This window comes from Cynocephalus volans, chromosome 7 (assembly GCF_027409185.1).
Source record: "Cynocephalus volans isolate mCynVol1 chromosome 7, mCynVol1.pri, whole genome shotgun sequence".
NCBI classification, from domain to species: domain Eukaryota; kingdom Metazoa; phylum Chordata; class Mammalia; order Dermoptera; family Cynocephalidae; genus Cynocephalus; species Cynocephalus volans.
Window position 1 is genome coordinate 60205402 of NC_084466.1, and position 22924 is coordinate 60228325.

Genomic DNA, 22924 nt, shown 5'->3' on the forward strand with positions numbered 1-22924 from the left:
ATTGCATGCCAACAAATTAGATAACCTGGATGAAATGGACAAATACCTAGAAATGCATGAACTAAGCAAAACTGATTCAAGAAGTAGAAAATTTGACCATTCCTAAAACAAGTAAAGAGACTGAATTAGTAATCAAAAAAATTTCTACAAAAAAATGCCCAATCCAAATTGTATTATCACTGATGAATTCTACCAAATGTTTAAAAACGAATTAACACCAGTCCTTTACAAACTTTTCCAAAAAATAGAAGAGGAAGAAATACTTTCCAACTCATTCAAAGAAGGCCAGTATTACCCTGATACCACATCCAGATAAAAGACATTACAGGAAAAGAAAACTACAGACCAATATTTTTTATGAATATTGACACAAAAATCCTCAACAAAGCACTAGCTAAGTGAACTAACAACATTTTCAAAAGATATATACACCATGACCCAGTAACACAAGGTTGATTCAACATATGGAAATCAAAATATGTAATGTACCATAGTAATAAGGTAAATGACAAAAACCATACAATCATCTCAATAGACTCGAAAAAAAACAATTTTAAAAAATCCAAACTTTCTTATCATAAAAACACTCAACAAACTAGGAACAGAAGGAATTTCTTCAACCTGGTAAAGGGCATCTATGAGAAACCCACAGCTAACATCATACTAAATGGTGAAAGGCTGGGAGATTTCTCCCTAAAAGAAGGAACAAGACAAGGATGTCCACTCTTGCCTCTTCTATTCAACATTGTACTGGAGGTTCCAGCCTGGGAAATTAGGCAAAATAAAAAGAATTAAAGGCATCTAAATTGGAAAGGAAGAAGTAAAGCTATGTACCTTCACAGACTGATATTGCATGTAGAAAATCATAAGGAGTATATACACATACACACACATATATCTCATATATTAGTATTAGAGCTAGTAAGTTGAGTACAGTAAGGTTGCAGGATAAAAGACCAATATATAAAAAGCAATTGCATTTCTCTATGTTAGAAATGAACAATCTGAACATGAAATTAAGAAAATAATTCCATTTACAATAGTATCAAGAATAATAAAATACTTAGGAATAAATTTAACCAAGAAAGTAAAAGACTTGAACACTGAAAACTACAAAACATTGCTGAAAGAAATTAAAGAAGACCTAACTAAATGGAAAGACACTTGTGTTCATGGGTTGGAAGACTGAAGATTATTGTAATGGCAGTACTCCTCAAATTGAACTACAGATTTTACACAATCCCTGTTAAAGTCCCAGTTGGATTTTTTGCAGAAATTGGCAAGCTGAACTTAAAATTCATATAGCAGTGCAAAAGACCCAGAATAGCCAAAACAATCTTGAAAAAAGAAGAACAAAATTGGAGGACATACATTTTGCAGTTTCAGAACTTACTACAAAGCACAGTAATCAAGACTGCAGGATGCTGCCATAGGAACAGTCATATAAGTCAATGGAATAGAATTGAGAGTCCAGAAATAAACTATGTTTATGCTCAGTTAATTTTCAACAAGTGTGCTAAAACAATTAAATGGAGAAAGAATAGTCTTTTCAACCAGTGATACTGGTAATAACTAGATATCCACATGCAAAGGATGAAATTGGACCCCTAGCTCACATCATCTATAAAAATTAACTCATTATGGATAAAAGATTTAAATGTAAGAGTTAAAACTATAAAACTATCAAAAAGACAACAGAGGTGTAAATATTCTAGGACTAGGCAATGGTTTCTTAGATATGACAAAAAGCACAAGTGACAAAGGAAAGAAATAGATAAATTGGACTTCATCAAAATTAAAGGTTTTTGTGATTCAATGGACATTATTACAAAAGTTAAATGATGACTCAATAATTTGCAAATAATGTGTCTGATAAGTGACTAGTATTCAGAATATATAAAGAACTCCTAACATTCAACAATAAAAAGAAGAACATCACAATTATAAAATGAAAAAGGGATCTAAATAGACATTTTCCCAAAGAAGATATACAAATAGCTAATAAGTACATGAAAAGATGCTCAATATTAGTCATCAAGGAAATACAAATCAAAGCCACAATTAGGTGTTCTTTTATGCTACTGGGATGGCTATGATCACAAAAGACAGGTAATAAATATTGGCAAGGATGTAAAGAAATTGGAACTTTCATGCGTTGATGGTAGGAATATAAAATGGTGCAGCCATTCTGAAAACAGTTTCTCAAAAAGTTAAACATAGAGTTAACATATAACCCAGCATTTCTGATATTAGGTATATACCCAAAAGAACTGAAAATATATTTCTACACAAAAACTTGTATATGACTATTTATAGCAGCATTCACAATAGCCCCAAAGTGTAAACATCAGTTGAAATATCCATCAGTTGAAAGGATAAACAAAAAGGGGTATATCTGTACAATGGAATATTATTCAGCCATTAAAAGGAATGAAGCACTGACACATGCTACAACATGATTAACCTTGTAAACATTATACCAAGTGAAAGATTAACATAAAAGCCAAATGTTGTATGATTTTATTGATATGAAATGTGTAAAATAGTCAAATCCATAAAGACAGAAAGTAGATAGTGATTGCCAGGGGACTGGGGGTGCGTGGGGAGTGGGGGATGGAAAAATGGGTATGGGGTTTCTTCTGGAGGTAATAAAAAAGTTCTAGAGTTAGATAGTGGTGATGGTTGCACAACTTCATGTATGTACTACAAACAACTACGTTATTTAAAAATTTTAAAAAGGTGAATTATATGACAATAACAATATTAAAAGAAAAAAAGGTAAATTGGAAACATGCCTGTTCTTGAAAAGGCCTCTGGGTCTAGAGGTCATGTTTCCATTCCAACTATGAACCCTGGAATAACCCCTCTGGGCTGAATCTGCAAATATGGCTAACCTTAAAACATTTTAGAAAATATACTTTTCTATGCGGCACCTGGAATATGGCTCTTCAACTCTCTAAATTGTTCTTTATTCTCACGAGATCTATTGTCTTGTTTGTTTTTTTTACTCATTTGGACATAAAGGAAATTGGCAAAGTCTGCCATAGCATATTCAAAACTATGAAATTAAGTGAAAATAAAACTCATCTTGACTATCTGATAATCAGCTAAACATTATTAGTTAAAATAATGAATAATAATAATCCTCTAAGAAGAGCACATTGTTGAGGAAAGGAATGTTTGATAAAGAAATTTCTAATTTCCTAGTGTTTCTCAATTGTATGACATGCTTTTCTTCATGATTCTGTCCTTCATTTGTTCCCTTAGGCCCCTATTACTTTGTTTTCTTTCTAGACTTTAGTGTTTCTAGCCTTTATGTTGGGTTGAGTGTATCATAAAGTTCATTCATTTAAATACCATGATTAGTTGGTGGAAAGCATGTTGAAATAAATTTGAAGTTTTGCATACTCAGAAGTAAAATGGATGCTTCCTTTTTTATATTCAATACTGTATGCTTCCAAAATTCATAAATATTTACACTTATTATTTTACTTTTCATCCTTGACACTAAAACTTAGTTTCCGCCTTAATACATCTCTTAACCTTTTAAATTACTGTTACCTATACTTTGAGAATGTGGAAGTGATAACCCCATGATATTTTGGATAATTCAGCCGTTATTGTAAATTCCTTACAGATTTAATACTTTATTTGCTGTATCAAAGGAAGTAACGTGTATCTGTTGAAGTTATAGAATTATTAGGATGGTAAATGAGAAATTTCACAAAGCAACTCCTCTTTATGTCCTTATCTCCTTAATTCTTTATGACAATATATAGATCCTTGGTAGTATCAAAAACCTTGTATTCACAAATGTCATACTTCTTAGTTTTGATTTATCAGAAAAGTAGGTACTGAAAACCATGCTTTGGGAGTAAGATTTTTAAGACTGGGCCTGAATGGACTGGTTCTTTCTCTTTTTTTTCTTGACATGTGATCCTGTATCTATTTATTTTTCTGTCCAGGTTTAAGAGCAGGACTAGCTGCCTCAATTGCTGGGAGTTCTATTATCAACAAAATGTTACTAGCAAATATTGATCCTTTTGGGGCAACACCATTTATTGACCCAGATCCAGATTCAGTGTAAGAAAATGCTTTTGCAAGTATTTTGTTTGTCTTTTCTTGTTTTGGTGTTATATGAGTTGTAAGATTTCAAATGTATTACAATAAATTTGGTTCCATATACAAAAAAGATGATCAGAAAATGTCAAAAGTTGATAATGATGAGCAGCACATTGAGCCCTTTGAAATTTAGTGAACTCCATGGTCTGTCCCTGTGGTAGGTCCCTTTCTAGGCTATTCTTTGTGAGAGCAACACTCTGGCAAAGGAAGATACAGCTCTACTCAGTTTCCCTGGAGTAGCTCACTCAGTGTGGTACTTCATACTGTATTTATACTATTCCCTTCCCCTCTTTTTTGTCAGTCTTGCTAAATCTGTCATCTTTCCACATCTAGCTCTGGGTTTACTTATTTTGGGACACTTATGGCCCACATTGTTCTCTTCCCTTCTCAAAACTCCTAAAAAATTTTTTGGGAGTCCAAAATATACTTCCTTTTACTTCCATTTTTAATTTCACTTCTGTTATATCTCACTTCTGTAATGACATTCTTCAAGGACAGTACCACATTTTAAACTTTCCAGAACACCTAGAAGAATGGATTAGAACTAGTAGTTTTTTGCTCAGTAAATATTTCTTCATTGTTAAGAGTAGAAGTTAAGGAGGAGACTTTCTAATCATCAAAAATAGAGAAGTACTGGCACCTGCTCACAGGCTCCCCATAATCATCCTCATTTGTCTATGTTGTGAGGAACTCATGTAGGAGATAGAAGAACTAAGATTTTATAGTTAATAGAAAAACCAAACTATCTGTCTCTGCTTTGCTTTCCCACCATCCCTTTATATCACACGTACCACAAATTGTACACATGTATCGTCTTGTACACATGGCATATAAATAGGAAGTGATTCCTGCTAAGTCTGTATGGAATGGAAGTTTAAATGGTTTTAAGTGCTATTTTGTGTACAAATTGTAATTGCTGTAATGAACCTGAAATTGACTTTCATGTAGTTTTCCTTGTTATTATAGAGATGGATATTCAGAAAAATGTGTCATGAACAATTACTTTGGGATTGGATTGGATGCAAAAATTTCGTTAGAATTTAATAATAAAAGAGAGGAGCACCCTGAAAAATGCAGGTAATTTGCGTAATAGTAATAATCTTATTACATGAAGGCAATTTTACTTTAATTTCATTTATTATATCTTTTGCTTGCTCTGCCTTCAAGGGGTAAATAAATAAAATTTCCTGAAATTGCCTGCCAACATTCATTTTCAGGAGCCGAACTAAAAATTTGATGTGGTATGGAGTCCTTGGAACTCGGGAGTTATTACAGAGATCGTACAAGAATTTAGAACAAAGAGTTCAACTTGAGGTAAGTTCATCTTGAAGTAAAGACATTTCAGATTATTGTACTTTGAAAAATAATTTCAGTTGTGGATGCAATTCGAACTAAATTCCTCTTGATTAGTGATCAAATACTTAAAAGGGAAAAAATGGAAGTGAGTGTCAACTTTATACTAATGGAAGTATAGACACTGAATGACAGTTAACTATCCTTGTATTAGCTCCTGAAGTTGGGGCTAGTATGGAGGGGTGGTGCCCCATGAAAAGGTGGAGCCACAGCAATGCACGTATAGGATAGGGTTTTTAATAGATTTTCTCATTTAAGTTTCCAAATTCTGACCCAATTCTGCAATGCCCAAAGTTTCACAAATCCTTGAAAATAACATTAATAAATAGAATCTTTTAATTTAAGTGTATATATTTTTGTTTCAATTATTTATAACAAGTCAGTAAAAAAAAAAAGAGATTTTGAGCATTTAAATTTTTTTGTACTTTTCACTAATTTAAATAGGGAATTAAGGATAACAAAAGTTATTTTATCTCCTCCAATAACAGAAAAAAGAAGATTGGGGACATGGCTCTGAAAAGCCTATTAATTTCTGTGACTTTTATTTTCCTTTACCCTTGCTTGGTCCAGGGCTCACTGTTTATACTGATAGGCATGTCTTTCCTATCATATCTTTTTATAACTGGATATTTTTAATTAAAGTATATTATACATACAGAAAAGCATATAAACCTTAAGTCTACAGCTCAATAAATTAAACAGAGCATTATTATTTTAGGTGTTATCTCAATACTGGAATGTGGACTTAAGAGGTGCCCGGCTCGTTCATTCATTATCAGCTAAATGTCCTAGGGAAGATAAGCCTATTACACCTCCCACTCTAAAAATACAATTACATGATTAGCTGGTTTAATTTACCATTGCTTGTAAAATTAAGATAGACATTACTGGATGGAAAGGCAGAAAATTAGGAAGGTTCACATTTTATAAATGCTATCCTTGACAGCTTATCCCCATGTCAACTTAGGTGTCCTCCTGTGTATTTTATTATAATCATTCCTTTTCTAATCCATATCCCCCGGTGCGCCACACTCCTTAAGGACAGGTAGGAGGTTGAATTCATTTTTGTTATCCCAGTGTTTAGCACAGTACCTGACCCTGTCTTGAGGGAGAAATGGATAGGTGAATGATCATTTCAGCATAATTTGGTAAGTACTGTGATCAAGCCTCATAGGGGCCATTTTTAAGGTTTAGGGAACTATCTGGAATCCTAATGACTGGATAGTCTTAGTTCCTGGAAGAGCCTCAGCTCTTCAAAAATAGGATTTGTTGTGTCTTCAACTGGTGGTCCAAATTTTGAACAAGACATCTTACATACACAGCTGCTTTTTACTCTCCATTTTAAAAGTTCCTAATCTGGGCCAAGCCCGTGGCGCAGTTGGGAGAGTGCGGCGCTGGGAGCGCGGCGACGCTCCCACCGCGGGTTCGGATCCTGTATAGGAATGGCCGGTGCACTCACTGGCTGAGTGCTGGTCACGAAAAAGAAAAAAAAAAGTTCCTAGTCTTTTTTCAGCTGTGAATCCCTTTGGCATTCTGGTAAAACTATAGACCCCTTCTCAGAATATTGTTTTTAAATGCATTATATAAAATGCATAGACTTACAAAAGAAACCAATAATATTACAATACACTAACAAATATTTTTTAAGTTGTTAAAGAGTAATATATGTGTTTCATCACTCCCACGTTAAATAAAAATCCAATGGCATGTCTAATAAATACCATAAACTAAAAGTGGTGAACATAAATGATGATATAGGATATTGGAAACATCTATAATGTGATCCAAAAATGTTTATGTATCTATTAATGATGAAGTCACAGGTATTGCTAATACCTGGTTTGTTACCTACACTGAATTTCAGAGGTTAGTGAACATAAAGAGATATTTTTTTACCATCAAGATCCCCCTGAATCTATCCTTGGATGCCGGGTTTCTGAACCTCAAGTTAAGAATTGTTTTGTTTTGTTTTGTTTTTGTCTTTAGAAAAGCCATGTGGTTTGCTCTTCTGCTGTTAGATATCACACACAACTTGGGTGGGTGGGGCAGGAGGTGCAGCAAGGGTTGGGAATGGGCTGCAGCACTGAGGGCCCTTTTGCCTTGGACCACACCCCACCTGCCCTGAGGGGCCAAATCTGTAGGGGCAGAGGCGGGCCTGGAGAGTCCCAGAATGGGAGATGGAGAGTCCCTGGGTGACTGAGGCCTCAGGTGCCCTGGACTCATGGCAAATGGCCAGAGGTCAGTGGAAGGTGTGGCAAGGTGGCTGGCAGTGCCCTGACTCATCTGCCAGGAGGGGCATGGGGGCCCCCTGCCCACGTCTTCAGCCATACCAGCTCTCAGCAGTTTTTTCTGTTACCAACAGCTGGGACATTCTGTCCTTCAAATTTAAGGAATCCTTTGCTGGGTGGCACTGTTGTAACTACTACTGGAATAGCTAGTTTAAAATCAAAGCTGTTGTGTTCTTTGTAGAAGGATTTCAAAGCAGGAGTTCAGAATGTAGGTTCCAAGAAAGGAATTCATTTGTTTGCCTAGTTTCAGAGGCTGGGAAGTCCAGGGAACACATCTGGTGAGGTGACTCTACAGCAGTGCAGGGTGTCACCTGGCGAGAATGGCAGAGCAGAGGAAGTGAGAGCAAGAACCCTTGATATAGAAGTATGAGTATACATTAAATGATAAAAAAGGAAAATAAAATTAATAAAACAAGATAAATGAAAACATGTTAATATAAAATGTTATAAATAACATATTATAAAATAAAGTAGAAGTAGGGAATTCTTAGCCATAGTTAAAAGTACACAAAGAAAACACTTCCTCCTAAGGACCATGGAAGGCCTATATTGTCCTAAAATTCATTTCCCTGAAGATGGTTCACTTGGGAAAAAAGTGGAGAAGAGAGACCCACGACTTGGGAAACTTTTCCCAAAGAGATCCCTTCACTAGTGACAGTCCTTGGCAAAACAACTCATCTTTTTGCTTGATAAGTTTTCCTTTCCCTGTTTTGTTGTGGCATGGCCCCAGGTGCTAGGGTACACTATGGACCTTTAAATATGAAATACTCAACGTGTCTATAATGGTTAACAGTGTGTTTTCATGAAAAAGTAAAGAAAGTAATTGTAAAAAATCACGGGGTAAATCGTATATAAAATCTCAGTTATTAAAGTAGATTATTCAAACTGGATTCTTATTGGTTCTAAAGGTTGAAGATCATTTGTGCATTGAAATGCAATTTTTATGGGGTTATGTTAATTTTTTTTAATATAAGAATTGTTTAGTGACAATGTAGCATCTATTTAAATCTGACATCTGCAGGCTCTTTTTTAAAATGAAGGCTTAAATCATTTCATTGGATTAAATGTTCATTTAGAAAAATGTTAAGTGGTTCTGTTTAAATGTTGATTAAAATATTAAATCTGGTCATCATAAAATTTATGACATAATTATGATCATTTTTTTCAGTATTTTTAAAATGTCAGTTCCTTAACTGATCGTCTCCTTAATAGCTAATTAGGTTTTATCAAGGAATTAATAGATAGAATGAAGCAAACAACATTAATTCAAGAAATTGATTTAAGAAATAACATTTATGAAAAGGTAACAATTCTGCTTCTACTTAGTAAGAATTTATTTACATGTTATATATAATTAATTAAATGAAAAAAAAGATTTGTAGTTTAATTTTCATTTAAGAGATTAATTTGAAGGCAAGGAGGAAAGTAAGGCACTTTCTGACATGCATGTGTTTTTGTTTGGCTTTGGTTCTGACTACTTGAAAAACTGTTTTGGGTTTAGCCAGTCACCAGGTAGGTACAGAGCACTGGCAATAGATCAGGGGCTGTGAGAGTGCTAGATGAGCTGGCCAGGACCAGAGTCTGCCTTTACAGAGCCTGCTTTCAAAAGCATGCTTCAATTAAGCAGAGAGGATCATGATAGGAGTGAGAATGTCATAAGCGGCCTGACAAGACTCAAGAAAAGTATGGCCTGATTTTGGAGAGAAGAAGAGGGAAAACATTTTGTAAGAAATATAGTTTTCTGGGGGCTGAGCCCGTGGCGCACTCGGTAGCGTGCTGCGCTAGCAGCGGCGCGGGTTCGGATCCTATATAAGAATGACTGGTGCACTCCCTGGCTGAGCGCCGGTCACGAAAAAAAAAAAAAAAGAAATATAGTTTTCTGTAACAGCTTCTGCTATAGTTACTTACACTTTTTAATTTTTTTAATTAAAAAAATAAGGTAAAAGCCCTTGTACTGCATAGGAATGAATATGTACAGGAGAGCAAACATTACCAACACACTTTGCTCCATCGCCCTTTGGTATTTTAGTGTCTTTCAAACAGGAGTTTTGTTCTTTTTGTCTAACCTCTGAGTTTTTTAACTTACAGTGTGATGGGCAGTATATTCCTCTCCCCAGTTTGCAAGGCATAGCTGTTTTGAACATTCCCAGTTATGCCGGAGGCACTAACTTCTGGGGTGGCACCAAAGAGGACGATGTAAGTAGCCTAATAGGAGTAGTTTGTTTCCTCAAAAATAATTAAATCACTGGAATGCCTTGCTTTTTAAAATGTACTTTTTAATATTAATTTCACGCTGGAATATTTTACATTGGAAAGGTGAAGGGTGGAATAGATTTGTTTAAGATTTTATTTGAACAGTAGTTTAGGCGATAAAAAAAGGAAGTTTGTAGTTTTTAATTTCATACCTGTATTAGTTTTCTGTTGCTGCTATAACAAATTAATACAAATTTAGCAACTTAACACACGTTTATCATCTTATAGTTCTGTATGATCAAGATTTGACATGGTCTCATGGGGCTAACGTCAAGGTGTGTCAGCTGGGCTGTGTTTCTTCCGGAGGCTCTAGGGGAGAATGCATTTCCTTGCCCTTTCTAGCTTCTAGAGGCTGCTCACATTGTTCTCTCCATCTTCAAAGCCAGCAGAGGCAGGTTAAATCCTTCTTACATCACAGCACTCTGATCTCCTCTTCAGCCTCCCTCTCCCACTTTTAATGACGCTTGTCATTACATTGGGCCCACCCAGATCATCCAGAACAATCTCCCCATCTCAGGGTCCTTCATTTAATCACATATACAAAGCTTCTTTTGCCATGTAAGGTAACATATTCACAGGTTCCGGGATTAGGACATGGATGTTTTTAGGGTTGGGAGGTGGACATTATTCTGCCTACCATAATATCTTTCTGTACATTTTAAATTTTCTAAACTTATCTGTATATTATTATTGTTGTTATTTTTAGAAAAATTAAAAAGGCTTATTTGGCCAGTAAGGTTAAGGGCTATTTTTGTTTTTTTTTTACACTTTCCTATATTAAAAAAGAAAAACACAACCTCACAAATGCAATTGTTCTAAAAAGAACAAAAGAGAGGGCACAATAATTAACATATATGTAGCAATAAAAATGAGAAGCATTATAACAGTGTTCATTTGAAGAGTCATACATTGATTTTGATTTGAAGCTTATGAAATAATGGTTCCTACTCACCCATTTTCTCAGGGCTCTGAAATGGGCAAGAAGAGATTAAAGTATAAGATGATTTGGGGAGTATTTGTAATACTCGTGATATGAATATATTCCAATCCTGTTAAAGTATAGAAGCTTACACTAGCAGTCAACATTTTTTTGTCAGCCCATCACTATTAAATGTTTTGAAGGGAAGAAATCAGTGAAATTAAGATAATTAAGCTGAACACCTACTAGGTAGTCAGACAGTATTCTAAGAGCTTCACATTCATTATTTAATACCTATGTTTTTAATCTAAATTTTCCCGATGAAAAAGCTGAGGCAGAGTTTCTACAGTTAGTAGGTAGCAGAGACAGGGTTTAAATCCAGGCAGCCCAATAACAAAAATTATAAGAAATCATCAATGTTAGCAAATTCATGTTCTGATATTTTCAGTGAAAGTTTTAATTAGGATACTACTTTATACTGAATTTTTTTTTACTTGCAGTTATTTATGATATAGTAAAAAAGAGTACGAAGGACAAATACAGGCTAAATTTAAAATTTTAGAGTAAATTAATTTTGTAAAAATGTATCTAACATAAAGGCAAAGTAAGCCTACATGATCTGTATTCTCTAAGGTTTCTGTTTTTAAATACTCAAATGCCCTAAAAAGTATGTAACAACAAGGTCCAGGGTTCAATCCCTGTACTGGCCAGCCAAAAAAATAAATAAATACAAATAAAAGTTGTATTAAGATATAAAGAACATATGCAAATTGCTTGGAACACCTTGAAAGATTTCCCCAAGAATATACCAAGTGAACTGGATTATAATTTGAATATTCATTAGCTTTAACCTTATGAAACTATATCACCTTTTAGATTTTTTAGATTTCCAAAAATTACATGCATCATCTTCTCAAGATATCTGAGTTATGTATGAACAGATAATTAACATGTTTTATACCAAGTTGAATTATTTAGAAATATATTAGTTCACTGTTCCAAAGAGTGCTTTATGAGAGATATAAGAATTATATTCCTGTGGGTTTTAAAATTCTTTTTTTATTATGTTAGTTTATTTTAAATGATCTTCAGCGATTTTCTTCTTGAATTATCATTTCCGAATAATATTTACTTACTCTCCTGCTTACTGTTTTTTATAAGTTTATATATACATATATATATTGCAGAGTTTTCATTGCTTGATGTACCACATAACCTAAACTTTCAGTGGAAGTATAGTATAATTTTTTCTTTCAGATATTTGCTGCACCATCATTTGATGACAAGATCCTGGAAGTTGTTGCAATATTTGACAGCATGCAAATGGCAGTTTCAAGGGTCATTAAACTGCAGCATCATCGAATAGCCCAGGTTGGTTTCTCTAATCAATCCTGACTATACTTCTTGGGCTGTGGAAAGTTAGGGGAAGCTATTCCAAATGATTCCTACCCTGGATATTCATCTGTAAAATATTGACTTTCTTTTTGTGTCATTTGTTACTATGTCATCAACAGTGGCAAAGCATATCGTTTTATTCCACAGAATGGACTAAAACTCAAGCCTGAATGCAGATTTCTCAAGATGATTTGTACTCTAAAATAACTTGTTTGTTTTATTTCAGTGCCGTACAGTAAAAATCACCATATTCGGTGATGAGGGAGTCCCAGTGCAGGTGGATGGTGAAGCATGGGTTCAGCCTCCAGGGATTATCAAAATTGTGCACAAAAACAGAGCTCAGATGCTAACCAGGGACAGAGTATGTAACAAAACACATTCTTCCAGAAATGTATCAAGTCGTTTTATAAAAATCTTAAATTGTTATGAAAAGTAGAAAACAAGGAAAAAGATTTAAATTGTCTCTTAAATCTGACATTTAGGTCATTGTGGTTTTAAAATATGAACAAATATTTAGTTAGTTTTTTTGATTAATAGGCTTTATTTTTTAGAGCAGTTTTAAGTTTACAGAAAAATCAAGCAGAAAGTACAGAGAATTCTAATTATATTCCCACATACATCCTCTCCCTCCCCCAATGCACACATAAATTCTCCTATTATTAACATCATGCATTAGTGTGGCACATTTGTTATAATTGGTGTGCCAGTACTGATACATTATTATTACTAAAGTCCATAGTTTACATTATTCTTTGTGTTGTCCATCTGTGGGTTTGGACCTATGTAGAATCACTCGTATCCTCCATTACCGGATCATACAGATAGTTTCACTGCTCTAAAATTTCCCTGTGTTCCACCTATTCATCCCGCCATCCCTTACTTCTTTTTACTATCTCCATAGTTTTGCCTTTCCCAAAATAAGTATTTTTAATTAAGGAACTGGCTGCTTAGCTCAGTTGGTTAAAGCACAGCCTTGTAACACCAAAGTCAAGGGTCTGGTTCCTCATACTGGCCAACCTAAAAAAAAAAAAAAAATTAACAAATAAGACTGCCAATATTCACCCTATCTAGTATGTATAAAACAGTAAATATTGAAGAATAAATTGAAGAAATAGTAAAGATCGAATCATAAAAATTTTTTTGACTTTTCAGTGATATATTCATCATCACTGGTTCCATTACTTTTTGTTTGTTGCGGTATCGTGCAAAACTTTGAAATGTCCTCTTTTATTGTGATTTATTTAATGAGGGATTAGACTAGGGAAAAAGCAATCATAGTTTCAAAGACATTCATATAATATCAAAATACACATTTATGTGGGCCTCAGAGCTCTAAACTAACAATGCATTGCAATATTGATTTTAAATAGGCCTTTGAAAGCACTCTGAAATCTTGGGAAGATAAACAGAAGTGTGATTCTGGCAAACCAGTTCTTCGAACTCATTTATACATCCATCATGCCATTGACTTGGCAACGGAAGAAGTGTCACAGATGCAGCTCTGCTCCCAGGCTGCAGAGGAGCTCATTACCAGGTATGGCGGTTCTGCCGGCTTGTCCGACCGTGACAGCTCTGGTCTTAGCCAATTTTGTTTTTTTAATTTTAATACATTGTTTCAGTGGTTTGTGGTATCAAAAAGACATGTGTTTACTCTTCATCTGCTGTCTCATTTGTGCCTCAATAATTGTGCTGCCCTGGATCAGATCCTCTCCAGCAGACCTATACACACAGTATTCTCTGCAATCCAGATCTTAGGTTTCCTGAAACACGTGCCTCACTTACCCTACCACACAATCCTCTTTCCATTATTGTTTATCTACCCATTTATTTATGATCTTTATGCTATACTGCTCACTTACAGGTTGCCTTATAATTATTAATTAAATGTTTATGGAATCTAGAAGAAAGTCTAAACATTAACTCTGTTCAAGGAGAGTTGGGGGCAGCAAACATTTTGAGACCACTCACAAATTAATTTTGGTAGACAGAAAGGGAGGAAATAAAAAACAAGTTCTGTAGTAACTATGACGAGGAGCATAGTATATCACTATGACCAGGAGCAAATTTCAGAGGGGAGGAGCAACCATGGACAAGTCTGTTAACTCCTCTTCACCTAAATCTTATCTACCAAATGCGGGTTATAAGAGCTACTTTACAGGAGTGCGTGAGAAGTAACTGAGACTCTAGAGGTACAGAGCTCTAAGCACATCATGTCTGGCATATTTAGTGCACGTGCATGGCAGCTGTCATATGCTTCCCACACCTTCACCTGGTCACTGATCAAAATAGTGAAAAAGGAAAGAATGGAAAGCAAAGCTCAGTGGTGGTAGAGGCAGCTTGTTTCCACCCCCCTCCCTTCTATTTGCCATCTGCTCCCCTTCTCTCATTTCTTGCTCTCTTTAAATATTTATTAGATACCTAGAATGTACAAGATGTTAGAGATACAAGAGAAAAGATATACACTCCTTACTGCTGAAAACCAACATTCAGAATTACAATAAAGTATGATAGCTGCAAGATACTGTGTAGCTTAGAAGAAAGGTAAGAGAAGGAATATTTACTCAGCTAAGTCCATGTAACTGCATTACTGTACATCTCAGCTTCTTATCCACAGGGATGTTAGTTTTAGGGTGAATGCTGTTTTATATACCACAAACTGCTGTGGTCTCCAATTTACGGTGTTTTCTTGAAAACAAAATATACTCCCTGGAAACCAAAATATACTTCCTGTGTTATCCTCCTGTGCACCAACCAGATAACCTATAAAAAAAAAGGGAAGGGAAGGTTGGCCAGATGTGCTTTTGGTCAACCTAGTTTGGTTCCCAGTCTGTTTTTTAAATTATACAAAAGATGAAAATCGGGGTGACTTGTGTATTTTCAGAATGTATTTATTCAATATTGAATAAATATTTTTGAGCCTCTTCTGTGGGCCAAGCAACATATTAAGCACCAGGAATACCATGGTCCTTCTTAATTTGCTCACAGATTAATAGAAGGGAAAAGTGTGGCCAAAGCACTGTCACAGGGCACATAGCAGATGCTGCAGGCACACAGAGAAGGCCAGAGGCAGTGAAGGAGGGCTGCCTGGAAGAAGTGACCTTTTAGCCGCATCTTGAGGCATGTAAGAGAAGAAGCAATCTAAGCACAGAAACCAGCATGGGCAGAGTGTGAGTGCATGCTACTTTCAGAAAATGTTAGAGAGTTTGGGATGACTGAAATGTTGGCATGATATATGCTAGAGTGTGGGAAATGCAGATGGAGAGGTGAGGAGAGGGACCAGATCTTTATCAGATGGTTCTGGAAGTAGTGTGGAGGATTTTCTGTAGGACAGCAAAGCTGGGGTAGGGTGAACACTTAGGGCACTGTCAAAATGGTCCTAATGAGAAATGATGGATTAAAGCAGTTGAGATGGAAATGAGAAGAGTTTAGGATCTGAAATTGGTATATGAGTGTGAGTTAGGAGACAGGATGACTTTAAAATTTCTAGTGAACGGCTGGATGGATTGTGGTACCTCTGATGAACCATAAGATTGAGGAAGAGGAGTAGATTGGAGAGGGAAAATGATGGGTTCTATGTTGGACTTAGTATTTAAATAACATTAGAAATTTATGAGCAGATTAAGTAGGCAGTTGGAAATGTTGGTCTGAAGTTGATTTACCTCTTTCCCTTTCTTGGAAACTTGGAATAACATTTGCCCATCTCTATTCTTCTGATAAACAGCCCATTCTTCATGATTTCTCAAGGTGTTTGGTAATGCCAAGGTAACATTTGCAAGTTCCCTTGTGCCTTGGACATCAGTGATATGATTCTTAACAATTAAACTCTTTTCTTCTACTTTTGATTCAACTATGTAGGGCTTCTGTCCCTTTTCTTGTTCCATCCTTTCCAGACTGAAGATCATTCTCCATACAGAGGTCAGAAGCAAAAAGTGTTTGAATAGTCTTGCCTTCTTGCTTGTCTGCAAACTTTACATCGTCTTCTAGCAATCAGAGGAACTTTTCCTCCTTTCTCTTCTTTGGCCTTAGTGCCTTCCCGGATTTAGTGTTTCCAGGACTACTCTTAGAGGTTTAGATAACAGAGGAGTGGCACAACAGGCTTTGGAGTTGGATAGACAGATTAAAATCTCTCTGAGCCTCTATGTCTTCCTCTATAAAGTGAAGAAAATTAATCATAGCTGCCTTTTAAGGTTGTGAATATTAAATTAGATAATACTTATAAAGCACTTAGCATATAAGTGATAAATATGATAATGATCTTCCATTATTCTGTTGTATTTGAAGTTTCAGTGAATAAAAGATAAGCATTTCCTCCTTATGCTTCTGACCCCTCTCATTTTCCAGTGATAAGTGCAAAATGACGTATTACTGTATTTTGTCCTTCCAAATAGCACTTCAGTGTGTTTATCTCTGATTCTAACCCTAACTTTTTATATAAGGATATTTGATTTAATATTCTTTGTTGCAGTGGGGTTTTAATTTGCAAACCTAAACTTACCCTGTGCCATTCATAACTGAGCAGCCATCAAAAAAATTTTTTTTCTTACTGATTTTTATATAATTTTTACTTGTTTGATCCTACCACCTCTGCACTTTCAAGAAAAAGAAAAATCAGCAATGCTTAATAAAGTTTTTTTGTTCATTTGTTTCAATTTTGCTTTCAGGATTTGTGATGCAGCCACAATTCACTGTCTTTTAGAGCAAGAACTGGCCCATGCTGTGAATGCATGCTCTCACGCACTGAATAAAGCCAACCCAAGATGCCCGGAGGTGAGGATCTAATGGTAAATTCTCATTCCACAGATTCTTTTGGTGTTGCACATATATTTTAATACTGTAAGATATGCCACACCCTGTGAAATAAAGTTATATTGTCTATATGAGTCTCTACCAGAAGTTTATAGTAAATAGGTGGCCGAAGTTTTCTTTATTTTCCTTTTCCTGACATTTTTCTCATTTCTGTTCTTAAATTCTCTCCACTTCTTTCTGTTTCACTTTTAATCTTGTTACCTTGCTATCTTCCTTCTACTCTTTCCCATTTTAACTGCTACCATCCTTCCTTACACCTTCGTTTACCTTCTCCCCTACACCTTGATAAAGGGCAAACCTAGATATCATCGGGGTGCATTTTGTTAGAGATGTTCATTCATTTTTGGAGTTGTGCACTGAAGTTACTCTTACTTCATTTTGTTTTACTAAATTGGAAATTGATACTTCTGTAAAATTTTTTTAATGTAGAAGTTAATAACAGAATGGATAGAATATAACTCCCTTGAAACATGTTAAATGGTACAATGCAACAGTATAGAGAAGACAGATAGCATTATTTTATTCTCTTAGTTATTCAATTGAAGTTACACTTAAATTAATGTGTAAATAAGTGTTAGTCCTTAAGATTACAGCCTAGAAAACAATGTGGTTGGAACTACTGAGAGTGAAAGTCTACGACAGAACTGATTATAATCAGATTATGCCCCCTTTAAGACATAATTTTCTTTGACCTAACTTTTTATGGGAATATGTACATGTTGGTGCCAGCATATACCTACTTATAGTAGGAGATTTGATCCTGAGTGTATTCACTGTAGTCACTGCATTCTTTTGGTTTTGTGTTTAATTAGAAGAGATAATCATACTAACAAATGTTGAGTGTGAAATTTTGCAATCGTAATAGAATTTTGTTAGATTTAAAAAAAGTATTTGTGGTATGAATTTATTTATGAGAATGAAATTTAAAGTAACCAGATGCTCTTTGACTTACAATGGATTATGTCCCAATAAACCCATCATAAGTTGAAAATATCATACCCCAAACGCATTTAATTCACCTAACCTATTGACCATCATGGTTTAGCCTCGCCTACCTTTATCTAACACAAAATCTATTTTATAATAAAGTGTTGAATATCTTATGTAACTTATTGAATACTTCACTGAAAGTGAAAAACAGAATGGTTGTATGAGTACTCATAGTACAGTTTCTACTGAATGCATATGGCTTTTGCACCATTCTAAAGTAGAAAAATCATAAGTTGAACCATCGTCAATCGGGACCGTCTGTATTTACTGATGATTGAATCCCAATTTAATGCAGAACTACGTGTCTTTGATATTCTTCTTTTCTAGAGTCTTACAAGAGACACCGCCACTGAAATAGCCATCAATGTGAAGGCACTATATAATGAAACGGAATCTTTGCTAGTTGGCAGGGTTCCTTTGGTAAGGAAAAGAAATGGTTGATAACATAAGAATGATGAAATAAATGTATGGGCCTTACCTTCATTAGGGAACATGCATTTGTCTGACCTCCATCCTTGGAGCTTCCTCTTTTCCTAGCTTTTGCCTTCAAGAAAATATATGGCTAAACTTCATAATTATGATTCAGGCCAACAGGAGTAGAGATTTCCTCTTGTGTATGCCATCGTGTTTTTATGCAGTCAGCTTGGAGAGTCTTGAGCTTTACAGAGTACAGTACACATTCCTTAGGTACTCATTATTGCACAAAAGTAGAGGAAGTCATTGGTTTTTTTCCTCTGAATTAACATTTGAAGTATGATTGGTGTGGTCCTCCAAATTTGCTTAAAAGAGGATACTTTCTAGACTCGGTATTTCAAAAACTAAATTCCAAGAACTAGCCATATCCCTAGTTTATTAGCTCAGGTTGGTCCTGGAAACCACCTTTAGGCCAAGTCTAACCTGACCACAATCCATGGACCTCAAGCATGAATTTTGGAAGCCTGTGGATGTCCTGTTTGGTTAGCCCCAGAGTCAGCCAGACTTCATAGCACCTCACTATTTTCAAATGTTCTAGCATATTGGGTCTTGTCGCCACCTAGTGTTTGATTGTGGGCTATTCACACATGCTGTTTACTGTGTAGAAGGCCTGATGCGTTAGCTGTCTTTTTCTTCCTTGTAACAATTCTGATTAATTGATAAGTGGAGATCTTAAAATATTTCTTTTGACAGTAATTTTTTCTCTTCCTTGGGCAAATATACACCTAAATAAAAGTGATATTAAGAGTCACAGTACCTGGCACAGTGGGTGTATGTAAGGTGCGTCATATAGCCTAGTTAAGTGCCTGTGCTTGGAATCTCTGATTGGGGTCCAGAATAATGCCGCCCTTGGAGCATCCTTTTCTCTGAGAGGACAAGCTCAGGGGCTGCGTGAAAGACATTTCTCTTAACCACCTCCAGAGGAAACAAACCACTTCCTTGAGGCAAGAGGTGGCTGCCTCTACTGTGGCCATGAAAAGAAACTTTTAGGAAGAAACATTGCTTGTCTCTTTTGATAAAACCAATAGTGACATCATCTTGGCTTTTTTTTTTTTTTTTTGGCACTACGATTGTTAACCGGAATCTTCTGCAGTTCTTCTAAAATAAGTCCTATAGGAAATCCAGTGAGCTGTAGGTAGGAGATGTGATCCTGAGTGTATTCACTGTAGACAGTGCATCCTTTTGGTTCTGGGATATGATAATTAGAAGAGATAATCATCCCAACAAACATGCGTGTGAAAGTTTATGATTATAATTGAGTTTAATTTTTGTCTTGAGGACATGTATTTTTTGTATTATTTGAAATACATTTAAGATAATTTCTGGCAAGGACTAGAAGCATAACTTATTCAGTACTTTTTTTCTCTACACATAAAGTACCCACTGAGTGCTCCTTTGTTAATATTTATCAATTGTATTATGTTAATATGGAAGAACACCCTGCCTTCACTTTTAATTGTCTCCTTTTCAAATATGGATGTTTGGTTTAAAATGTATACAAGTGAATTTTACCAAAACCTTTGACAATTGTAATATTACAACAGTCAATTATATTTGAAAGCAATTAAGATTTCTTCTTTATTTTACTTCTAGAATGAATACGTAATAGCCATTTTATCAATTTTATAAGGCATATATTCTTAGACTTTAAGGGAAGTGGTAAATTTTATATGAACTTAAAAATCTCCATATTTTCTTTAACTACTAGAAATGGCAGATACCATGAATAACAAGGGGAAATAAAAAAAATAATGTTTATAATAAATAACTGTGATATTCTCTCTGAACTTTCAGTTCTAAAATTCTACGAACATAAATAGTTGCTGTACAATTTTAAAGTAATTTTTAAGAGTATTGATTATCTGGAAGAGACCTTGGAAATAATCTAGTCACATTGTACTATTTCTGCAGGAGGAAACTAAGCCTCCTGAAATCAGTTAAATCAGTTAATCTTCTGTTGGTTGCATAGTTAGTTAGTGAAAAGGCTAGGACTAAATTTCAGTCAACTGCCTTCCAGTTCTGTGCATAGCAGTGTTTATTTCACCTTTATTCATTTATTGAATGCATTTTAATAACTGCTTTGAATGGGTTAATGTGAATAACAGGTGACCAGTTAAATTCTCTTTAAAGTGTCCAAAACCTCTTCCAGATTACAAGCCGTTTAGCTTTTTGCTTTGCCCTGATTTTTACAACAGCTTTTCATAATAAATTTTTTCTGAGATTCATGGTTTTTTTCCCTTAAACTTATTTTTTTAATTCTCCAGGAGATTTTTGTGGAGTTCTTTTGATATGACAAGTTTTTGACTGACTGAAAAAATATTATTTCTTCATGTAGTGACCTATGTAAATCAGAAGGATTTGAGGCACAAATAAGTAGAATAATAAGACTACTCACTAATACAACAAGCAGAATGGATAGGTAGATGCTTGCGAGGAAGGAAGGAAGGGGTTTACATGGAAAAAAACACCAAAATCAAAACTTTTTCTGTGAAATTATTAAAGTCACACTAACGATTTATATCATCTTTGGGAAGTAAGGATTAGATGAAATCTATACAGATTTTTAAAGATGAGTCAATACAAAATAATTTGTTCTTGTAAAAATATTTCTTTGTTTAAAAAAAAAACTAGCCTAATAAAAGGTGAGGATGTTCATTCTCATAATAAAATCATTATTCTATTAGAGGTTAGTCACTGAGTCTTGTTTTGTCTTGTTTTTTAATCTGCTGGTAAATAGCAATTGGAATCTCCACATGAAGAGCGCGTGTCCAATGCCTTACACTCTGTGGAGGTGGAGTTACAGAAATTGACAGAGATTCCTTGGCTTTATTACATCTTACATCCAAATGAGGATGAGGTATGTAACACTCAGAATGTTTTTTATAAATGAAGACCTTACGACAATAAAATTCAAACTCATCTTTGAAAAATAGATATTTAGGGGAAAATAAATTCTGAATACTATTTTCAAATGTATTGTTCTTGAACAAGTGAGAAAAGTCATTTATTTTAACAAAGGCATCTTCTAGGAATTGGTACATTTTCAGTAGTCTGTTAAATTAAGAACATTTTTAAAAGCAGTTATCACTGTTTAGTGTTTATAACCTATTCCTGTTATCTCTGTTATCAGAGTGAGGTTTTCTTCTCTTCGTATCCTATTTCTTTTCTTGCTGTATTTAAACAGGAGCCTCCTATGGATTGCACCAAAAGAAACAGCAGAAGCACAGTATTTCGTATAGTGCCGAAATTTAAAAAGGAAAAAGTTCAGAAGCAGAAGACAAGTTCACATCCTGGTAAGTGGACGACACTGGAAGAGAAAGTATAACATGATGGAAAAAATAATTTGTTAAAGTGATAAAAATATTCTGGAGCTAGATAGTGGTGAGCGTTGCACAACATTATGAATGTACTAAATGTCATTGCATTGTACACTGTAAAGTGGTTAAAATGGTGGATTTTATGCTATGTGAATTCTACCATAAGAAGTCATAGTATACCTAAAATATGTCAAAGTATCATTAAGAATCTGAGGTTATGAAGCTACAAGAAAAAGAGGTGGTTGCTAATTTGCTGCTGCTTTGTTTGGTGGTTGTCAAGCTGTCTGTTCAGATGGATCTTTATATTTCTTAATAGCAATTCAGGGCATCAGTGTGTATCTTGTTTTTCTTTTTCAAAGTTCAAAATCTAGGTCGCTTTGATAAATGGAACATAGAAACTTTTATTTACTTCTTTACCTTGCTAAATATATTTTCCACGTAAAGTTATATATTCTCTTGTTTTAAGGACACAATTTCAACCCCTCATTAATGAAAATCTGCTGTGATACTTGTATTCTCAGTCAAAGATTAAACCCACTCTTTGCTGCTCTTTTTCTTTCACTTTCACTTTCTGTCTTTCCTTAGAGATTAAATTTACTGCTGTACCAGTAAACTGCTGTACCAGTGTAAACGCACCTTCAAGTTCTATGTATGTGACAGTAGCTGCCTCTCATAATCAAATCATTTCATAAATTCTTCTCAGTTAGCGATCTCATTTTTTAAAAGTGATATAAAACCTTATTTGTGATATTCATAGAGCAGCTTTTGAAGGGCATTTAAAAGCCAAATACAGAAAATAAGTAGGCTTTTATTAAGCTCATCAATGTTGAATAAAATGTGTAAAGAGAATGATTATACATACTGCAAAATAACATAATCCAGCTAACTTTAGAGAGCAGTGCTGACAGTTTTTAAATGACATTAAATTGATTTAACAGGTAATTTTCAATAGCAATAGAACTAATAAAGGTAACACTTGAAGTCCGCAAGACCTGAAGGAGAATAGT

At 34.8% G+C, this 22924-nt stretch overlaps 1 protein-coding gene across 10 annotated transcripts in view; it reads left to right on the forward strand.

Annotated features, from left to right (window-relative positions):
• Positions 1 to 22924, forward strand: part of DGKH (diacylglycerol kinase eta) — a 169066-nt gene that overhangs the window by 139313 nt on the left and 6829 nt on the right. For 7 of the 10 annotated variants that reach the window (XM_063101712.1, XM_063101703.1, XM_063101710.1 and 4 more), the window contains 11 exons: positions 3966 to 4083; positions 5089 to 5199; positions 5340 to 5436; positions 9852 to 9959; positions 12193 to 12306; positions 12557 to 12691; positions 13701 to 13864; positions 16992 to 17097; positions 18454 to 18546; positions 21338 to 21457; positions 21785 to 21893. In XM_063101712.1, coding sequence (XP_062957782.1) covers positions 3966 to 4083; positions 5089 to 5199; positions 5340 to 5436; positions 9852 to 9959; positions 12193 to 12306; positions 12557 to 12691; positions 13701 to 13864; positions 16992 to 17097; positions 18454 to 18546; positions 21338 to 21457; positions 21785 to 21893 — 1275 coding nt within the window. Of the gene's footprint in view, positions 1 to 3965; positions 4084 to 5088; positions 5200 to 5339; positions 5437 to 9851; positions 9960 to 12192; positions 12307 to 12556; positions 12692 to 13700; positions 13865 to 16991; positions 17112 to 18453; positions 18547 to 21337; positions 21458 to 21784; positions 21894 to 22924 lie in introns of those variants that run through there. The other 3 variants (XM_063101706.1, XM_063101707.1, XM_063101709.1) reach the window with 3 other exon arrangements.